The sequence below is a fragment of the Camelus dromedarius genome, chromosome 16 (assembly GCF_036321535.1).
Source record: "Camelus dromedarius isolate mCamDro1 chromosome 16, mCamDro1.pat, whole genome shotgun sequence".
Taxonomy (NCBI): Eukaryota; Metazoa; Chordata; class Mammalia; order Artiodactyla; family Camelidae; genus Camelus; species Camelus dromedarius.
Genome location: NC_087451.1, coordinates 48,245,585 through 48,266,787, shown reverse-complemented (window position 1 = coordinate 48,266,787; position 21,203 = coordinate 48,245,585). Strand labels below are relative to the sequence as shown.

General features: G+C 37.3%; 1 protein-coding gene across 2 annotated transcripts in view; it reads left to right on the top strand.

The window, feature by feature from the left end:
- The window catches only part of NLK (nemo like kinase), a 131,824-nt gene extending 111,059 nt beyond the window's left edge, over positions 1-20,765 (top strand). The window contains exons 6-11 of one of the 2 annotated variants that reach the window (XM_031468356.2): positions 635-844; positions 3,854-3,955; positions 9,820-9,906; positions 15,610-15,808; positions 16,760-16,853; positions 18,966-20,765. In XM_031468356.2, the coding sequence (XP_031324216.1) occupies positions 635-844; positions 3,854-3,955; positions 9,820-9,906; positions 15,610-15,808; positions 16,760-16,853; positions 18,966-19,020 (747 nt within the window). In that variant the 3' untranslated portion in view covers positions 19,021-20,765. The remainder of the gene's footprint in view (positions 1-634; positions 845-3,853; positions 3,956-9,819; positions 9,907-15,609; positions 15,809-16,759; positions 16,854-18,965) is intronic. The other variant, XM_031468357.2, reaches the window with a different exon arrangement.
- Positions 20,766-21,203: the final 438 nt, after the last annotated feature.

The following is a 21,203-nucleotide window of genomic DNA, read 5'->3' as shown; positions in this document are numbered from 1 at the left end:
TTGTGGAACTCCTGAAGTACCTCCTCAAAACTGGATTCAGCAGGACTCCGTTTGAAATCTATAGCTTTAAAGAAAATTTTTTTTAATAGGGGAGGTAATTAGCTTTGCTAGTTAATTTGTTTGTTTATTTAACAAGGGAATTGAACCCAGGACATCGTGCATGCTAGACATGCACTCTACCACTGACCTATATCCTCCCCACTAGAGAAATTTTACTATGTATATTTCATTAAGACAGTGAGTATAGTTAGCTCAGAAGGTCTTCAAGATATACCTCTTTTTCCTTCTAATATCTTCCTTTATAAGCCAGCCTTGAAAATAAATTAGCTTGGTTTCTTCATTAAACCTAGAACTATGCATTCAGCTGCTTTTTGTTTGTTTAAGTATCAGTTGAAAACAGATTGAAGGTGAGAAGCAGATCTCATTTTATATAGAAATAAGGACTTTTGATATTTTCTTCCCTCTCTTCCAAATAAAATTATATGTTTATACAAATATACTCTACCTGTATCATTGAAAACTTTTCAAAGTTTAAAAGGTCTGTCAAAGAGTTTAGTTTTTTTGTTGTTTTGTTTAACTTTTCCATTTTCCATATTGTCTGTTTGACAATATTTTGATAATCTCTCCTATTTAGATTTGTGATTTTGGATTGGCCAGAGTGGAAGAATTAGATGAATCCCGTCATATGACTCAGGAAGTTGTTACTCAGTATTATCGGGCTCCGGAAATCCTGATGGGCAGCCGTCACTACAGCAATGCTATTGACATCTGGTCTGTCGGATGTATCTTTGCAGAACTACTAGGACGAAGAATATTGTTTCAGGCACAGAGTCCCATTCAGCAGGTATGATTTCACTTCAGGCTTTAGTAGCTTTCAATTCTAGTACAGATTTAAAGGAAAAACTGTCTTGCACACATGTCTTGGGCTTATTCATTGTACCGTCTAAATTGCTTTTAGCAAATTCAAGTTCACTTAAAATTCAGAAAGTTATGAAGTTGAAGATTACAGAGGGATTGATTTTTGCAACTTACTTGCCTCTTAGAGGGAGTGTTGACTTTATTACACGCACTGATGCGTGGTAGCGGACTCGGCTGTAACAGTTTGCACAGGTGTAATCTCCAGTTGTTAAAGGGCCTCTGTTCTTTCTAACTGAGTGGATCTGACTGGAAAATGTATTTGGTGACTTAATGTACTTACACTTTGTACTCAGAATGTAAATTTTGAGTGTTGATTTCTTTAAATAGGAACATTTAGAAACATTTCTAACCTTCGTTGCACTAAAATATTTAAACATGTCAGAGAACATCAGAAGCTGATTAAAATGTAGTTTTAGGAAACCATTCATGATACTTTAACTGTCTGCCTTGATAGCTGATTCATTACTACCCATTTTTTCTTTGGGATAATTCCTAAGTATGTTTAATTCATTTAACAATATAGTTAGCATGAGAATAATGTAACAATGATGAGTCAGGCTGTAGAATCAAAATTGGTGGGTTCAAATCCTAGCTCTACAACCTATTAAATCTTGGGCAAGTTAAACTGTTCTGAGGGTTGTTAATATTTAATGAAGTAGTAAAGCTAAAAATAAGGCCTAGCGTATAGTGAGCACTCAGTAAATGGTAGCAATTATGATGGTGGTGGTGTGAGGGATACAACAGTAAGACGAAGTCAGTTCCAGGCTTTGTGAAACTTTCACATGAGACAGAAAATATATAAGTATACAAATAAATATAATCCCAAGTAATGATAAATTCTATAAAGAAAGATAATCCAGGTTAGGAGCAGAGCAGTGCTAAGGGACTGTCTGAGGGGATAACATTTGAGGAGTGACCCAAGTGAAATGAGGAAGCAAGATAGTGGGAAAAGTGTTCCAGGAAAAGGGACCATCAGCACAGCAAGGTCCTCTGAGGCAGGAACAAGGGTGGCGTGTTGGAGGGATGGCATGAGCAAGGAAGAGCATGTAGGAGATGAGGTCAGAGAGAAAGAGCCCTGACCATGGTGGCCTGATAAAAACTTTGGATTTCATTCTATCCAAGTATGATGGAAAGCTCTGTGAAGGTTTTGAACAAGGGAGTGTTAAGATTTGATGGATCACATTTTAAAAGAGCACCCTGACTACTGTGTATCTTTGTAGATAATTCATGCACCTGACCAAAATTGGAATCATTTCCTTTACATTCTATCTACCAGAATTGTTAACTGATACATCAGAAACTATATATGCTCTGATCAGTATTTAAATGTATTTCTCCACTATACATTGAAAGCCTTTTTTTTAAGTTTACATCTTTGAAATTGATCTCAGTGATAAAAAAAGATTATCATATAGAATCTAATGTCAGATACTGTCAACAATAGCCATTTTACTGTTTGATTTCTTTAGAAAGTACAGGTTAACAGACTTGCCTATAAGACTGTCATATCTGGACGTAAGAAGGTGTCATACAGAAAAGCTTAAGTGAAAATGAAGGGGTTAAAAAAAATGAAGATGTTCAGATCCTATATACTGAACAATGATCTTGGGTTGCTGCTGAAAAGAATATATAAAGGAAAGTGCAAAACCGCTGGAATGAGATTCAGATATCTCATTTTCTAGAGAAATACACAGGTCTTGAGTTTGCCAGTCTTACGTAGCCCCTGAAGGAGAATGCGCACCTGTCTGTCATCAGTGTATTTTGGGGTAAGAAATAAAGATCCAAAAGGGAAAATGAGTCTAAATTCTAAGTAGAAGTAAATATTTTCTATAGCATTTTCTTTTTTATTTTTGAGAAATAAATACCCTAGGTACTATAGTACCAGCAGACTTCATTAAAATGCTTCTCTTCCAAGGATCTGACCCATTTTAGACAGCTTTCTCAGTATTTCCATTCATTTTCATGAGCCAGTCATTTCCTTCTGCCTTTAGTGTAGTTGTTAGAGGTCCAGAAGTATCACCAACACACTTTTCCCAAAAACCTACATATAGAAATCTTTAATTCTGTGGAAAACAAGCTGCTTGAGTAACTCCATTATCTTGGAGGGCAGGGATACTGATGACTACCCCATGGTTTAGTTAAGTGCAGAAAATAGTGCTTTATATTTGGCAACCCCAGAACCAAGGAAAAGTATTCTCTAGGTAAGAATTTTCCATCCTAAAAGAGTCCGAATGAAATGTTACTGCTAATTGGATTATGAAATTAGAACAATTATAGCTCTACAGAAAATTGTTAAGGTAGTCAGCTACCTACAAAGACTTGTTTGTGAGAAGGCCATTTTTATTGGTCTCTCTTATTGTGCCCAGCTAACTAGATGTGGACCTATGTGGTGTCATAGTTTTCTAAGTACCACAGTTTTCACCAGTGCATAACTATAATGTAAATGGTGTGTACTGGCCCCAACTTTACTTTTGTTTCAGGTGTGAATGTTTCCAATATTTACTAAATCACAGCTGCCTGGTTTGTGGATTAGCTCCTTGGTGAGCCTGAGTCCTTCTGAAGCATCAGATTTCATTCATTAACTGGACAGAATAGTCATTAGCCATCACTAAAAAAGCAGTTCACTTCTGCAAGGATCATAGATGCTATGGTGTCAAAGCAAAACACAGGGCAGGTAGATGCAGACTCCTAAATTATTTCTGCCAGGCTTGCTAGAAGTATTTTCTATATTTCTATCCTATGGATACCTAATAAACATTTTTCTGTTTTTTCTTAATAGTCTAAAAAGTGAAAGTAGGGGTTCCAATCAGTTAACCTGGAACTTGCCTTAAGGTTTTTCCCCCCAGAATTTGGTCCTCATCTCTAAGGCTGTGACTTAAGAGTAATGTTGTTTCCATGAGCTTACTATCCGTCTGTATTTCATGTTTCCTCATAGTTGGATTTGATCACAGATCTCTTGGGCACACCATCACTGGAAGCAATGAGGACGGCTTGTGAAGGCGCTAAGGCACACATACTCAGGGGTCCTCATAAACAGGTAAAAGGAGAGGGAGGGGCTCTGTATTTGGTAACCATCTGTTTGGGCAGAGTTTCCCTCCAACAGAATAATGAAATGAGAATTTTTAAACAAAAACATTACTGGTAGGTTTTTTTTTTTTTAATGTCATGGCCATAAGTAAGGAAGTATTAAATATTTGTCAGACCAAATAAAATATAGTAATTCCAATGCTGTAGGATAAAGGAAATATTTTTATAGCACCTTTGCTAATAAATGACCCCTGGCTTTTGTCTCCTGGTGTCTGGGAAAAGTTACCAGGGGTGAAGCATTGACCTCAGTGCCATAACCTAAAGCACATATGTCACGATACCCTCTTCACATACTGAGCCTAAATACCTGGTGTCTCTTATTCCAGCCAGGAATGTGAAGCTGTTTCTATTGCATTCTTACCACTAACACAGAATCAGATGTGAATGTTGTTAGAAAAGAAGTATGAAGAGAGATTGCCAGATTTGCACTGACCAGTTTTACTTGCAACCAGCCAAGTCACTGCTGAGAAAGACAAGATGGTTATTATCTCCTCCACCGTGTTGATTTAGCAGCATTTTTTAGAAGCACTTTCCTAATCTCCTTTGGACAAAACAAGCTTAATGATGTAAAGAGTGAGTAAAGGGAATACTTTTCCTAAGAACAACAAACCAAAACAGAAGAGAGAAGATGTGAACAGGAAGAGTTGGCAACTAACTTTCCTGAGCTTTGCCTTGGTTTCTTTTAAATTGGGCATTTATATGATTTGATTGATCATTAGAAGATCTGATTGACCTAGCTGATAGACCAAATGACAGACCTTTGGTTTGACACTCCTTTCAAATGACCTGTCAGACATTTTATCAAGGCCTTGCCTTTTCCTTGTAGTTCCTTCTATGATTCTAGTGTGACTGCCAAGATTCCATTTTCACAGGCAAAAAGGGCAATGGGTAACCTGTGTTAGCTTCTAAAACCAGCCTGAACTAGTAAATGTAGATTTACTACTAGAGATGTAGGTGCTGGTATTTTAAACAGCTCCCTGCTGGTTGCATCCTTCTGTTGCATTTAGTTTAGAAGCATGAAATAATTTGGGCCCTAACTCCTCACTTAGAAGAGCACAGTAAGTCTTAACCTAGAGGAATGTTCTGTATTCAAAGAAAGAACTAACAAGATCTATTATGTTCCATTTACTGGCCAGTGTCAGGAATATTAAACTAATTTATCAATACCTGACACATATACCTTCACAGCAGATTTTTAAAAATTCATTTATATATATGCAAATAATATGTGAATACATGTAAAGTAAAAATCCTACAGAATTAGTCATCCTTCACTACTCCCCACGCCATCCTAGTCTCCTTTTGATTAATTTGAGACTGTCCTTCCAGACATATTTTTCTATGGATTTATTTACATGTATTTTTACAAACAGAAATATGTACTATTGTTTGTTGAGACTTTTTAAAAAATACAAATATGCATATACAGAAGAAGAACCTAATTAGCTATCTTCTTAAAGTCATGGATTACTGCCTCAAATTAATAAACTTGTGTTAGTTGGTTACTATACATACTTCCATGCAGTATACCAGTCAGGACTCCAGTGAAATTCAGTTAAAACTGACTTAAGCGAAACAGGAAATTCACTGGTTCATATAACTGAAAAGTCTTTAGCTACCGCTGACTTCAGGCTTTCTGGATTCAGGTAGTCAAGTGATGTTCCATGGCAGGAATCTGATTCTTCTCACTTTTTTCCTGTGTGTTGGCTTCATTTTCAGACAGGCTTTCCCCCATGTGTTGGCAAAAGTGGAACCAGCAGTCCAGGCTTACATTCTGTTAGCATATCAGTCCTTCAGGAAAGAGTTTTCCCAAATAGATCCAGGAAATATTTGGAAGGTCTCTGATTCAGTTAGGAATGTATTTGGTTATGAGTAATAGAAAACCTTACTTACAATGGTTTAAAGAAATAGAAGTTCCTTTTTCCCTCATACCGTGAAGTCCAGAGGTAGGCAATCTGGTGATGGCATAGCAGCTCAATTATGTCATTGAGGATCTAGTTTTTTTCTTTCTTTCTGCTCTGTTATCTTTAGAATGTTGACTTCATACTGTCTTGCTTATTGCCTCATAGTCACAAAATGGCTGTAGCTTGTCCTGAAATCATATCCATATTCACAGCAAGAAAAGGGAGGAAAGAGGGAACACTAGCAGTATCTGTTCGTTTTATCAGGAAAGGAAGTTCTCCCAGAAGCCTGCCCAGCAAACCTTTGCTTATATGTCATTGTCCAGAACTGTGTGATAATGTGGCCTCCTGGATGCAAGACAGGCTGAAAAATGAGTCTTTTCTATCCCATATAATAAAGGGACAAGCGGATTGGGGGTATGTGTTAGGTTAGCCATTCCATTGGTTGGTCCCATCCTATTTTAGACTGTGTGCCCATCCTGGAACCAGTCATGTTGCTCAGGGGAATATGTCATTTGACTGGCCAGGCCGAGGTCAGGTACCCATCCTTGGAGCTGGGAGACTGAAATCAAGCTCAGCCAAACCACTTGATCTGAGAGTGAGAAAGGGAGTGTGGTTCTTGAAAAGTCAGGAATTGCTGGGCAGACAAAAACACCGTGTGACATTTATTTGTCTCTTTTCTACAACTCAGTCTTGGATGAAGGGAATCTTAGCTGCCATGGCTCAAGTGTCTGTTAAGGCAAATACTTGTTGGGGCATTGCCCTGTTGATAGGATTGAAAAGTCTATTATCAGTCCTCAGTCCGTTTGTTCTTCTCTTATAAGGTTTAGATCTTCATTTTCCCTCAGATTATCCTCAGCTAATTGTGTCAGAAATAGGTAAAATATTTTCACTGAGGCGAAAATAGTCCTGTCTCCTGGCAGGGACCTTATCTTACAGTTAAGAGAATCAAGGTATGCTAGAGGATTCATTCAATTTAAACTTCTTATTTTTCAGGTGGGGGTTTCTTTTATACAACCCCAGAGCACTTAGTGTAGTGCACTGACCCTTGTGCATTGCAGTTAACATTGCAGACTGATGACTACAGCCTCTCTGCTGCCAGGTGAAAACTAACAGGAACATCCTACAGGGCTTACGCAGCCTGGCCGACTCCACTGCGGTGACCAGTGCCCTGCAGTTGGCTTATGATGACTGTGGCATACCATTTAGGGCCTCTCACCCAAGTCCAGAAGCTCATCCTTGCTTCATTTCCCTAACAATCATAGTCACTCATAGAGCACTCTTTATAACCCTTCCTGTCCTCGTGATTCAGCACTGGCACCCACTCACGCCTACACTGCCTAGGTGACTTATAAACTTGCAGAACAAACAGAAAATGGACCAGTATACTTTAAAGGGAGAAGAGTAATGTGTGTGAGTGTTGGGGGAATTGGCAAAGACTTTTTTCCAAATGAGATATTTAGGATATACTTTTAAGCATTCTGTTTTTCCCTCTTATTCAAATTGACTCTATGCACTTGATGAGAAATATAAACTTCTCTAGTTCTGATACCCTGGGCCCAACTGGTTCCAACCATAATGGCTGGTAAATTAGAGGGGAAGAAAGTGGAATTAGAAATGCAGCATTTCTAGTATTGCATCTTTCCTGTGGAGCTAATGCTGAATTATTAATGGCTATCATTCTGGAGAGCTATTGGCATGACTCAAACTGACTCTTCTTTTTCTCTGTGCCTCTTTTTAACATGCATATAAAAACACAGAAAAGGAGAAAGCATATCAAATGACCATTTAAGCTGAAATGAAACAGCCTTAGTTTTAGCATATTTGTTCGAGTGTGCTTCTTTAAAGAAAGATAAATTAGGGGGCATGGATTTTTTAAATTTCTGGTACCCTTAAACATCCACTCTTGATTTTCACAACCTCCCCATCCCATATCCAGTTGTCCTAAAGTCATAAATTTTGCCTTCGAATTTGTTTTCTGTCCTCTATTCATTGGCCTCTGGAATGCCTTGTTCATGTTTTCCTTCCTCACCAGAGAGGTGTTCTTCATCTTTGTTGTCTCAACACCTAGCCCAGGGCCTGGCATTTGGTGGATTTAGATGATTAGCAATGATGGTGGGCAGGCAGGTCTGTACTGGTGCAGTCCAATAGAGAGAAAGTCAAGGTTCAAGTGACTTACCCAGATCTAGTGACGGCAAAGTCAGAATTTGAGGCCACATCTTCTAGTGCTCATCCCAGTATTCCCTTCCCTAAACTATAAATTGCCTCTACCACAAAAAAATAGGATGAGGGGTAGATTCACTTTGAGAGTGGACAGAAAAGAATGGCTTATGGAGAGACATTTTGGTCAGTAAAAATTGGCTGTAATTTGGCTGCACAAGCCAGTGAAAAAGAGGATAGCTATTCACAGTCAAACCAAAAATCAGAATCTTTCAAGAGTATCAGATTACTTTATTTTACACAGTAGGAAAAATCCTTAGGGAAAATATATGTAAATTAAGTTGTAAATTAAAACCTCTCCCCTACACTCTCCACAATCCACTCCCGACCCCATTATCTTGACTAATACAAATAATTTCAGAGCTGTCATAGACTTACATATTTTTAACAAGAAATAGTTCCCTATCTGCAAACACGTAAATACACCAAGGAATGGTAATATTTAAGTGCCAGCTATATATGTGTTCTGTGCACGGAATGCTTTTTATATGTGGTAATCATATCAAGTATCATACAATTTTAAAACTAAAGTAAACCAGAGATCATTTAGTCCAACCTCCTCATTTTATACGTAAGGATACTGAGATTCAGGCCTGTTGATTTATCTAATTAGCTAGTAAACGAAAACCCCCAACTCTTATGCCCCATTACTCCTGATCCTGAAGAAAACATCTATAAGGTGAATAATGACCTCCCGATGATGCTGAGGAGTTTTGTTGTTGTTCTTTTTGGATTTTCCTATATGACTTAACTGTTGGGAGGAGGCAGATATGTAAAAGACTTGATGTTAGTAGTTATCTTAGCAGGATGAGGCTGTGATCGAGATCCAAGGAGACCTTTTAGTGTTACTTGTGTCAGAGACAGAGGAGTGGTTCCATTCACCTGCTCTGTTGCCTGCCTCACCAGGCAGCGAAATAGATACTTTGTAAGCTCTGTGGCTTCTCAAGTCATGAGAGCCATCTCCCTGCCTCGGTGCAAGAGGGTTAGATATGGGCGTGTGGATATGCCTGCCACTTAGAAAAGACAATTACTGGGTGAGAAATCAGTGCTAAAGGCAGGGCAGGTGGAACCACCACAAGCAGTGTCATACTTTCTTAGATGTCATACTTTCATTTATTATCTTTGTTGAGACAACAAAGATGAAGAACACCTCTCTGGTGAGGAAGGAAAACATGAACTCTTCTAAGACTCTTTCTTAGAAGAGTCTGTAAATTCCTGAGTGTCCTACAGCTCCTTTAGGGCTAGTGTTTTTGCAACTTTATGGTAATGTTGCCATAAGACATAGTTCACATGCTTACTTTGCACAGTGGAAATGCTTAACCTTGCATATGGCCAAGGTTTTAAATCTTTTCTTATCCATCCCTGGGCATGTTTGGTCTTCCCTTCTTGCCAAAGCAGGTACAATATAAGACAGGAGCTCCATATTTACAGGATTAGCTTTCATTTTTTTGTAGGTTCTTTGGTGCTCTTATCTAGAATGGGTAGTCATGCAATATAAAATATGCCACTGAAAGTCAGTGACTTTTTGCTTTTGAAGGCTGGTTAATGAGGAGAACATGCATTCCCTTTGAGTGGAGACTTATGTATACACATCTTTTGAGCTGGGTACTTACCTTGTCATAAAATTGGCTGTATTCCGTATCTATTTACACAAAGACTCACCTGCATATTTGAATTCTTTATTTTTTCACAGCCATCTCTTCCTGTACTTTATACCCTGTCTAGCCAGGCTACACATGAAGCTGTTCATCTCCTTTGCAGGATGTTGGTCTTTGATCCAGTAAGTAGTATTTGTTTTTATATTTTTTTAATGAATTAAAAATAAATGTGTTCTAAGAAAAACATTCTAGCTTTGAATAGATGGGCAATGTAAATACTGACTTTTCAAAAGATAAACTTAAGCACCCCGGTTCCCTGTGTATCATGCTCAATTATCACATATAAATTTGATTATTAACACATAACAGTCTAGGTGAAGAGAGATAAGGAACTGTAACATCTTTATTCATCTCAATATTTATAAAAGGAGTTTGATACCAAGCTAAATCAGGAGAAAAAAATTTAACATTATTTGAAAAATTCTGCCCAGTGTATTGCATAAGGAAATGTTTACTCTGGGTTTGTTAAGACGGTAGCTTTTCCAAACACCATTTCCAGACTTGACTCGTCTGGGACCAAGTTCAGTTCTTCATTTATTCATTCATCCAAAGAATATTTATTATCCACATCTGTGCCAATAACTATTGTCATAGAAGACTAAAAATTGGAAGCATTTGAAAAAGAAAAATTTACTTGTCAAGAGTACAAGGAAGTTAACCAATAACAAAACACAACAGGTATTTAAAGGGGGAAAATAACCCTCCCCACCAAATGCCCAGTTATTAAGTTTACATTAGTTTATTCATGAGAAAACAGCAAATTTCTCACATGATTATTAAATCCACAAAGGTCAAAACTATCTTCAGTTGTCAGTGTAACAAGATTAGGATAAAAATGTTTTCTTAAAGAGCCCAGGTTTGTGGGAAACAGTCAAGGTTCTGTTATTTGAGGGACCAGAACCAACCAGTGACCAAGTTATTTTTGTTACATCTCAGGGTACAAAGTGGATTTTTTGTTTGTTTGGTTGGTTGGTGTTTGTTTTTGTTTTCCTCGTGTTTGTTTATGTTGGCACGTGAGGTGCTTAGTGATACGGGAAGCAAGACAAAGTGGCAGTTCTCATTTGCACAGTCCCTCCTTGTGGTCGAGTTCCTGCCATTAGGGAGTTTCAGCCACATAACTTGCTGAATGAGCTAGTGATTTAGTGTCATTAGTTTGATATTTTGTTTTATTTGGCAAGTTTACCCAGATAGCTAACAGGAGATGTTGATTAATGCAATAAAGACCTTTCCTATGGTTGACGAAACTGGAGCCACGTGAGCTTCAGGTTTCAGAGGTCATGTCTGTCTGCCCAGAGAAGATTTTGTAAAGGCCCTGAGGTTAAAATTTACTTTTATGTATCAGAAATTCTCTTTATTCTGTTTAGATTAGGAACCTAGAACGGTGTCATTCACCTGTACCAGGTATTACCTGCCGTACTTACAGCCGGAAGGTACCGTCTTGTTCTGAGATCCCATGTTCATTAACAACCCTGCCCTGCTGGGAGCTCATAGTCTTCACTACTCTGAGGCCGGAATTTCCTGTGCCATAGAGCAGATGCCAAGCACATTTCCTGGGAAGTCTTTAAGATACCAGTTCTACATGGAAGGGCAGTCCTTATTCCTTTACAGTGGGATTGTCACACCTTGTTAAATGAAACTTTGGGTGTACTCATAGTTACAAATGAGATTTATCTATAAGAAGGAGGACGGATTCCTACTGAACTTAGTTTATGATTGATATTAAGGATTTTTCCCTTTCTGGTTCTGACAGTTCAATTAGAAATACCATTTTTAAAGAGTGTTTCATTCTAGTTTTAAACTGTTAAATGGGGGGGGGGGGTGATACATTAAGAAGCAAGAAATGAGGGGTTTTTTTTAATGTCCATTAAAAATAAAACCTTAACCTTAATGAAATCAGTTTATTTAGTCCATTTAGTCTGAAGTAGTTATTACTTGTTTTGTTGATCTTGGGTTAAGCAGTCTGTTGCCATGTGTCTGCTCCTGGACTGAAACATTCCTGGAAATCCTGACCAAGTTACTTGGTTCAGTCTAAGAGGTGGCCGTCTGTGGTAATATCAGCTACATCCATGGGTTTGTACCCTAAAGACAACAGCCAGGAGCATCTGAACAATCCTTTACTGAGGTCCTTGTGATGTTTTGTATGGAAGATTCAATTCCTGACCTCTAGCTTGTAGCAAGAGCCTTTAGGCAAATATAAGGAAAAACCAGAAACCACCAGAGAATAATAAGATGAATTATAGTATCATCAGTAATATTGAAAAGAATGGGGTATAATAAATAACTCATTTTAAAAGATGTAACTATTACCTCAAAATACTGAAGACATTAAACAAATTTCCAGAGACTTCAGTTTATATAAAGGAAATAAACAGTTACAAGCAATATTTTTAAAGGACAACAATAATTATTAGGAATTTAGACAAAATTACTCACTTTTTCTCTTCGAAAACAAAAACACATCTGTTATCTTGCATATACATCTTCCTACCATCACACATTCTTTTACATTCTTTAAAAATATACACATTAACCCAAAGGTGTTTACACCTCTTTTTTAACTTTTTTTTTAATTAAGAATTTTATTTTTCCCTTTTTTCTTAGATTCATAAAATACTTTTATTTATAACATTCTATTTGGCTTAATTTTTGAAACTGTTTATATGAGCAAAATTATTTGCTTTCTCCGGTTTTTTTTTTCCTATATATGTATTTTTTATTGAATTAGTCAGTTAACAATGTGTCAATTTCTGGTATAGCACATAATACTTCAGTCATATAGGAACATACATATATTTGTTTTCAGATTCTTTTTTACCATAAATTACTACAAGATATTGAATATAGCTCCCTGTGCTATACAGTATAAACTTGTTTTAACTGTCTTTTCATGGCTGCTCTATACTGTATTAATGAAGAACCTAGGTATATTAAAATTTTGTTATCCAGGTATCCAAATACTATTTATTAACTCAAATTAATATTAGTAAGGTCTTAACTAAGACCTTAAAGGTGTTAACTAAGAATTAAAAGATTAAAATTTAACACATTAAGTCTTTACAGTTTGTAGCATTCTAAAAACCAATTTCTTTTTAGAAACATATTACCTATCATTCATCTAACTTAGTTGAACACATAATTTTGCAATTCCATAATCTTAGACAAAGTGACAGTAGTTTATCTGACCAGCAAAACCAGGGGAAAAAAAATCAAATTCAAAGTGATTAGGCTTTTTATGAGAAAACAAACTCAAAACTTACATAAGCTAGAGCATTGTACTAATATTATTTGCACGTGGCAGTAAAATCAGAAAGAAAACAGGTTTTTTTAACTTTTATAACTATTAACTCAGACTGATTTATCCAAAGAGTCATCTTGCATAGGAATATCACATGACCTCTTTATTTTATACAATTACATACCAGATATTAAAACTTTGAAGTTGTTTAATAGAAATACTTTGCTTACTTTGTAATTTAGTAACTAAGAGTATTACTTTAACTCACAACGAAAGCTTTTTTAAAATCTGAGTTACAACTTAAGAAAAAAATTTTTAAGAGCTAATATATTTCATTCATAAGGAAGAATAATGTTTTTAAATCTTTCCATTTCTTTTTATATGTCTTTTATGTGTTAATATTATTTTTAAAAGCCAGTTGGGAGTTTGCTCTATTTGATTTTAAGAAATCTCATAATATGATATATTAACTCCCCTCAAAAATATACAAAGTACATCAATTTATATTTGTAAAAGAAAATTTTATCACTCTTATTCAAAACTAGAAGAGCCAATTTGATAAAGCAACAAAATCTAAGATAGTAACAAGTGTCCGTATCTATTGCAAATATTGATCTGTTAAAGAAACAAGTTGTAATTAAGATACATAGGACATCATTAAGCACCATTAAGTCCTTCAAAAGAAGATCATTATTAAAAATGGGAGTAACTTTGAGATTTCTTTTTTTCAATTTAGCAGGACAGTTTTTCTTTTCAGTGTTAATATCCCTTACGAAACAAGTCTCTTTCTTTAGCCTTGTTTCAGAAGTCCCAAAGAGACCTTAATTTGTTTAGAGAAATCAAAGCTGATCGTTGCACACTAGGGATTTGATTTACTTTTGGTCCAAAGGCTTCTCTTACGTAAGATACTTTAGAGGACCCCGTATCGGTGCACACAGAACATACAAACACAGAGCATACAGTCAATAGTTAGGAGAACACCAAAAATCCCTTCACCTCTGCATCTGAACTTTCAAGAAATATCAGAATCCACAGATAAACAAAAAAGACTAGCAGGGAACCAGATTCCAGCTGCTGATGGCAGCTGACTGGGTTCCAATTTCTGACATCTGCCACCTGATAGAAATGACTTAATGGTCCTATGGTAAAATTAAAACCCAGATTCAATCACGGCTGCCACCAGTGTGGACACATGCTCAGTCAGAAACAGAAATAGACTTGACCAGTAACCAGATTCAGTGGGCAAAAGCCAAAGAGCTCAATCCTGCACGTGAGCCTGGCCAGAGACACTGAGGACTCAGGGGGGCCCAGACCCGTGCAAGGTGTACTGCCCTGTTTCTTTTCGTTCTGACAGTTGATCTTTTTCCAAGTGGAACCTCTAGGAATAGTTGGATTCATTTAGGGAAAGAAAGAAAAAGTTTAGTTGCTAAGCATGCTAGTGAGTCAGACTTCAGAAGGGCTCCATCACCAAATACAAAACACGACAGGTGGCAAAAGGAACAAAACCAAGGTCGTCAAGTTTACATTTGCCTCTTCCTGGTAGATGAACAGCAGCTTTCTGATCACATCCCAAAATGTCATGACATGCCTCTTAACATCAGCATGGCAAAAAATCAGATAAAGTTTTTTTAGGGAATCCAGGTTTATGGGAAATAGTTAACATTTTGTTATTTGGAGGACCAGAACCAGTCATAGTGATCCAGTTATTTTTGTTTTATTTGAGTGCAGATGGTTTTCTTTTCTTTTTCAGTTGTGTTATGTGAAGTGCTCACTAGGATTGGAAGCAAGGCAGAGTGTCAGTTTTTGTTCTACTCTTTACTATTGAGTCATCCCTAAATCCTTTAAAATCCACTTTCTCTCAGTAGTACTTATATGTCCATTGATGAAAAGGAGGGACAGTTTTTTTCTTTTTTAATAGAGAAATGAGTTTAAAAGTTTCTGGCTTATGTAACCTGACACTAGTGTACTAAGTATTCTGATCTGAAGTCCCAGAAAACCCCAGGTTGCCTATATTCACACTGAGCTGGATATCAAACATGGCATTCCGGCCATTATCTGCTGCCTAACTCCAGCGGCTTTCAGACAGGCTCTTGCCCTAAGTTGATTTGGTATTCCAAGAGGATAAAAGTTTCAAGCAGCTTTCTGAAAGTGCCACCATGATCACATCTCTTCTAAATGCTGAGACATATTTAGAAAATATGTTATTTAAAATGTAAATGTATCCCTTCCAAAGCATTACATACTTAAATGTCGTGATATTTGTCATTTTTGACCCTGCATACATCTATTTAAAGGTAGGAACTTTTCAGGATCTTAGCAGAAAGTCATTTCTAAGTGCTTTATGGTGGTGTACGGTGGTTTATAACAGTAGTTTGTTGTCTTATGTCATATACTCCTACTGCTACCTTACCCACTTCTCAATTCAATTATCCCTCTTGTCCTCACCATTTGCAATTATCCCTTTACACAGGATGCACCATAAATTAAGTATAAGCTGTGTAAAGCAGTTACTGTGGCTTGTGAAAGATCCTGTGCGGACAGTCATGTTTATCTGTAGTGTTGATGTGCTGGTCTCTAAATTTGATTTCAGTCCAAAAGAATATCCGCTAAGGATGCCTTAGCCCACCCCTACCTAGATGAAGGGCGACTACGATATCACACGTGTATGTGTAAATGTTGCTTTTCCACCTCTACTGGAAGAGTTTATACCAGTGACTTTGAGCCTGTCACCAATCCCAAATTTGATGACACTTTTGAGAAGAACCTCAGTTCTGTTCGACAGGTTAAAGGTGAGTATCTTTTTTGGCGTTCGGCCAGGCAGGATGACTAGTAACATTTTCTCCCATGTGGCCGGGAAAAGCTGAGACCTTAATGGAGATCCAAGTTCCTCAATATGTTTATTTTACAAACTTGCATGTGACTGTTTGTCCAGGGCATATATGCCAAGAAAGCGCTGTGTGTTATAAAAACACTGATTTAAAATTATATCTAAGGGAAGGTCAGGCAGAGGAATGAACATTTTGTTCTTGTTTTCAAAGCTGACTTATTTAGTGAGTGTGACTCAGCGTATTTAATATGTATTCACTCAGTATGATTTCATAGAATGAAACATATTGGACTTTTTTATATAGCATGCAAAGTTCTAAAAAGGATAAACATCCACTGAGGGAATCATTCCTTGGATGCGGACAAGAGAAGGAAGTTTCTGATAGTCTACTCATAAAATTTCCTGACACGATCTCCAATTGGGGTGGGGGTGGGGGTTAATGACATCCAAAATCCTGAGTAGTTTTTAAGTGTCTGCTCTAGGACATTTTAGAAGAGAGAGTAGTCCCCAAAGGAACCAGTCTGAAACTATGTACCTAAATACCAACTGAGGTTTTTAAAGTGATTTTCAAAAAGGCAGTAATTACCAGCAATTTAGAAGAGTTCATTTGTAATGCCAACCCAGTGGAGTCACTCTCAAATTTATAGACCATTTTACTCCTCCCACTGACGGGGTTTCCAGCCCATGTAATGCCATTTTGGTGGTGGTGTTTTTTTTTCCTATGTTTAGCAGCAGCTGTCATTTTGGTTTCAGGAAAGTTCCACTGGATTCTGCCTGATAGATGACGTGTGTGTTTGATTTAACTAAACCACTAGGAAATGCTGTTCACATGCTGGTTAGAGTTAACCTAAGAATCCACTGCTCCCAGGCCTGCAAATTGGCATGGGTTGTATGATGTTTGTTTTCTCCACAGAAATTATTCACCAGTTCATTTTGGAACAGCAGAAAGGAAACAGAGTGCCTCTCTGCATCAACCCTCAGTCTGCTGCTTTTAAGAGCTTTATTAGGTAACTATATGTATGTAATTCTAACTTTGTTGTTAGAATTAAAAGGATGCCATTGTGGTTTTGTTATTCAGCATATTTCTGGTTTTATTTAGATTAGATAATGTACATAAAAGGGCCAACAGAAAGTTTCTGTTATGAGTTTTGGCTTTAGTCAAAAGCATATTAAAAATGTAAGCATGCATTTTTCTTCCAGCTCCAGTGCACTGTGGCTGCTGTGGCAGTTTTTTCCCCAGATGAACATTATGCCGCCTGATCATGTACATGGGGATCCTCCTTCCACAGTGAGGCAGCCACTGTCCTGGAGTTGGACATGGTCATCTCAGCTCCCACTACATCCCCACCACCTTAATAATAATTGCAAGAAAATTGTATTTTATAGGTGGACAGCTGGTGTATCCTATTTAGAAGAGAAGCCAACAGTCTTACTGGTTAAAAAGCTATAAACTTCCTTCAGGACTTAACAAGCCTCATTCTCTTTGTCCTTTCCTTCTCCATTTCTTTTTCCCTAACTCCTTGTATCAGTCAAGGCCCAGTCAGTAGAAGTAGAAAGCCAGTAATATGAACAGGAGAAATTTAATAACAAGAAGCATTAACTAGGAAAAAAGATGGTGAACTACTAAAAGGCATGAAAGGATTCTGAAGAGTCCTGGAATAGCACATGCAGAAAGCAGGTCCTCCTTCTGGACTGTGGGAGCGTGAACAAGGAAGAGTGAGAACTTACAGGAAGCCCCTCCACCCAAGGCTAATAAGATTTGGGCCTCTTTGGAGAGGATCTGGCTGCCACAGGAACACAGCATGAGGGTGGTGAAGAAACTTTCCAAAAGGTGTGGGCAGAGCTGGTTCATCAAAGAGGCTGCTGGGCCTGGGTTGCAGAGAAACTTGCCAGAAAGTTTGGGTAGATCAAAGCTGGACCTTCCACGTCAAAAAAAAAAAAACAAAAACAAAAACAAAAAAAACACAGGCCAGAATCTGGAAGGGAAGCGCCTTCCTAATGCTGTGGACTTGCAGTGCCCTTCCAGCGCCCTCTGTTGACAAAGGCTAACATCAAGCCAGGTGGTGAAGAAGGGTGAACAGGGTCTGGCTCGGGTATCACAAAGCAGAATGAAGGGTGGCTTTGGATCTGAGAGCCCACACTCTACCTGCCTTTCTCCCTCACCCCTTTCCCTCTGTTCCCTGCTTCTCTTTCCCTTCCCCTCACTTTCAGTTGGCCTTGAGCCAGCACTGAAGTTGATTAAATTTACTGAACCAAAGTCAACAATTTTTTAGAATTTTTAAATCAGGTGACTTTCATTCCTTCCATGTATTTTTCTGTAGAAATTAAGTTGCATTTTCACTTCTCTGTGGTTTAAAATTCCTTTAATATTTTCCCCTAAGAGTCAGTGATCCAGTCAATCAGGTGTTTTAATACCTTCCAGGTGCAAGTTATTCATTATCCTGGGCCCCGAAGAAGTAAAGTGATTACACACAACCCCCTCAAGTTTATAGTCTGGTTGGCAACATTAGACAGACATGTGAAGTAACTGGTAAAAACAGATCTGTGGATAACAAATGATAAATGATTATCAATTAAAACTTGATAAAAGAATGCTTATGAGGCTCATTCAAAATAGGTCCCCACTTAAAGTCACCTTATTTTGAGAAGCTAGTTTTAAATGGCTAATTCTGTATCCTTTGAAGTTATTTTCCTGATTGAGTATAGGCATTATTGTTTATAATAGCTATCATTTATTATGAAGTAGGCACTGTGGAAAGCACTTTACATATATTATCCTATCACAATATCCTGTGAGGTGGATAGAGTCAGCCCTTTCCAGGAGAGGAAAAGTGAAGGGATTTGCTCAGTGTCACACAACTAGTAACTGACATGCTGCTTTCAAGCCCATGTTATTAGCCACTATACCATATACCACTGTATCATACTCCTATGGATACAGAGCCTTAAACAATTTGAAACAAATGCAACTTTGCAGAAGTGAAAAGAAACAAATAAAAATCCAAAATGGACTTTATAATTTTTCTTTAAAGGAAGAAGGGAGAACAGGCAGCAGTGAATTGCCCTGTTGCCTTTTGTGATGCTACAACTGATTTCACTGTGTCTCTGATTTCTTCCAGTTCCACTGTTGCTCAGCCGTCTGAGATGCCCCCCTCTCCTCTGGTGTGGGAGTGACGGTGGAAGATAATGTACTACTGAAGATGTAATGTAGCTTTCCACTGGAGTCTGGGATTTGCAATTCTGGAGGTTAATCATGCTTGTACTGTAATTTTACTAATGAAGTTTTAAATTAACAACCACTACTTGTATGATATGAATAATATTTAGAAATGTTACTAGACTTTTAATCCTGTAAAGTGGTTGTGCTTTTAGAAGAAAAAATATTTTACCCAGAGTTGCACATGTTTTATGAATTTAGTGCAGCTGTTATGGCTCACCTCAGAACAAAAGAGAATTGAACCAAATTTGGGAGTTTGGGGTTTTGTGTTTTTTGTTTTGTTTTGTTTTTCCTCTTTAAAATGAAGTGAGATTATTCACACACTCACACACAAACACACACACACACACACACAGTCAAACATTTAGATATTTGAGCCATTCCTGAAAATTTGGGGTTTTCTAAAACTAAAGAATCTAGAAACCTTGCCTGCGACCAATCATGGAGCCACATGAGCTAATGGTGGCTGCACCTGGGGGGGGGGGGACCGGGGGAGGGGCATGCCACCTAATGATCAAGCCCTATAATTAGCTTCTCATTAGAGCCGTGACGGTGACGTGTGCTGTCTAAAATCCAATGTTGTGGGTAGAGAGAATGAGTTTGTGACTAGGAGAGACTAAACTTTTGTTTTCCTTACCCAGTATAAATATATATATATATATTTAATCTATTTTTATTAGAAGTTTTTCTGCTCTTTCTTACATAAAAGAACCTCCAAGCATGCATCTTTCATGTGTGTAAATAATTCATTTCTGGGCTAATTTCAAAAGAATCCCAATTGCTGTATAGAGAGAGAACTAGCTTGCACATTTTAGGTCTGTGAAATTTTGTGAGACTTTTCCTGCACTGGACAGTAAAAAATAAAAAGACAAAAACAAATTTTAAAAAATTTAAGCCACAAAAAAAGGCACATAAGGAATTATGTCAAATGTGTTTGTGTCCTTAGGCAAAGCTGTGGGAGTCTTGAAATGTCACAGTAGTAAATAACTTATTACTTTTTTGACAAATTCTTTTTTCTGTTGGAACACTGAATTCTTCTGTGCATATGTATATATGAATACAAATTGAAGGCCTCTACCTCCTGGAGTTATACAACTTGGCTTGTTTACCTCCACATGCTGATGATGACTATTTTTTTTTTTAAGTTCAATGTGGAGACTTGAAACTTGAATGTCCCTTCCAACTTTTATATTAAAAATAAAAAGACAAGAAAATTGAAGATCGTTTTTCACCTGTACAAGGAATACTAATGGATCGTCTTAAAATTGGTCTAGGAAAAAACCTTGGTGTGTGTTATGGACAATTAACTGTTAAAGTTATTGTAAGTTATCTGTATTTAGCAGAGTATTTTCATCTTGAGTGATCTGAGCTGAATTTGAAGACTATTAATAAGTTATGTTTGGAAGTTTTAACTTCAATGAAGTAATTATTTGCTGTGAAAGAAACAAACATTGAATTACTAAACAAAGATGGTGCAATATCTTTGTTTTTTTTTTATGAGGCTCCTGAGAATCAACCCAACTGAAGCATTTCAATTCACTTGAATGAGAAACGTGTTTAGTATCAAAAGAGCCCAAGAAGACACTGGTGTGAAAGGTACAATCTCAGAGGTTGGTCAATTACCGTGCACACTTACTGGTCACTTTGTACAATGTAGATTTGAAGTACAGTGGTGAAAACATTAAATGTGACATTTGAAAAAGTTGTGTCATATGTGTTATTTTCCTTTGTTTTCTCTTCAGTACAGTTTGTTTCCCGAATTTGCAAAGTTTTGGGACATTTCCTTTTTATATTTACATTTTGATCTTTGAGGAAATTAATTGTAGGATTTTTTTTCAATCTTCCCAGAAACTTTAGATTACCAAAAACATATTAGAAACTACGTTAACCAATGTCAAAGATATTGTGATTTAAAATATATATATGCAATTTGAACGTCTTTCCAGACCTTAGAGTGTAATCCAGTGGTTTTCAAACTTTTAAGAATCCTATTCTCATGTGAAATCAAACTCCAGCGTAGTGGAGTCCATTGTATTAAATAAAGTGGACTGCTCTGGATGCAGCAGACTGCTAAGGGGGCTTGACCCCCTCCCTTCTCTTCCTTCCTGCCTCCTGACCCTGGCAGCCCAAAGGGACTTTC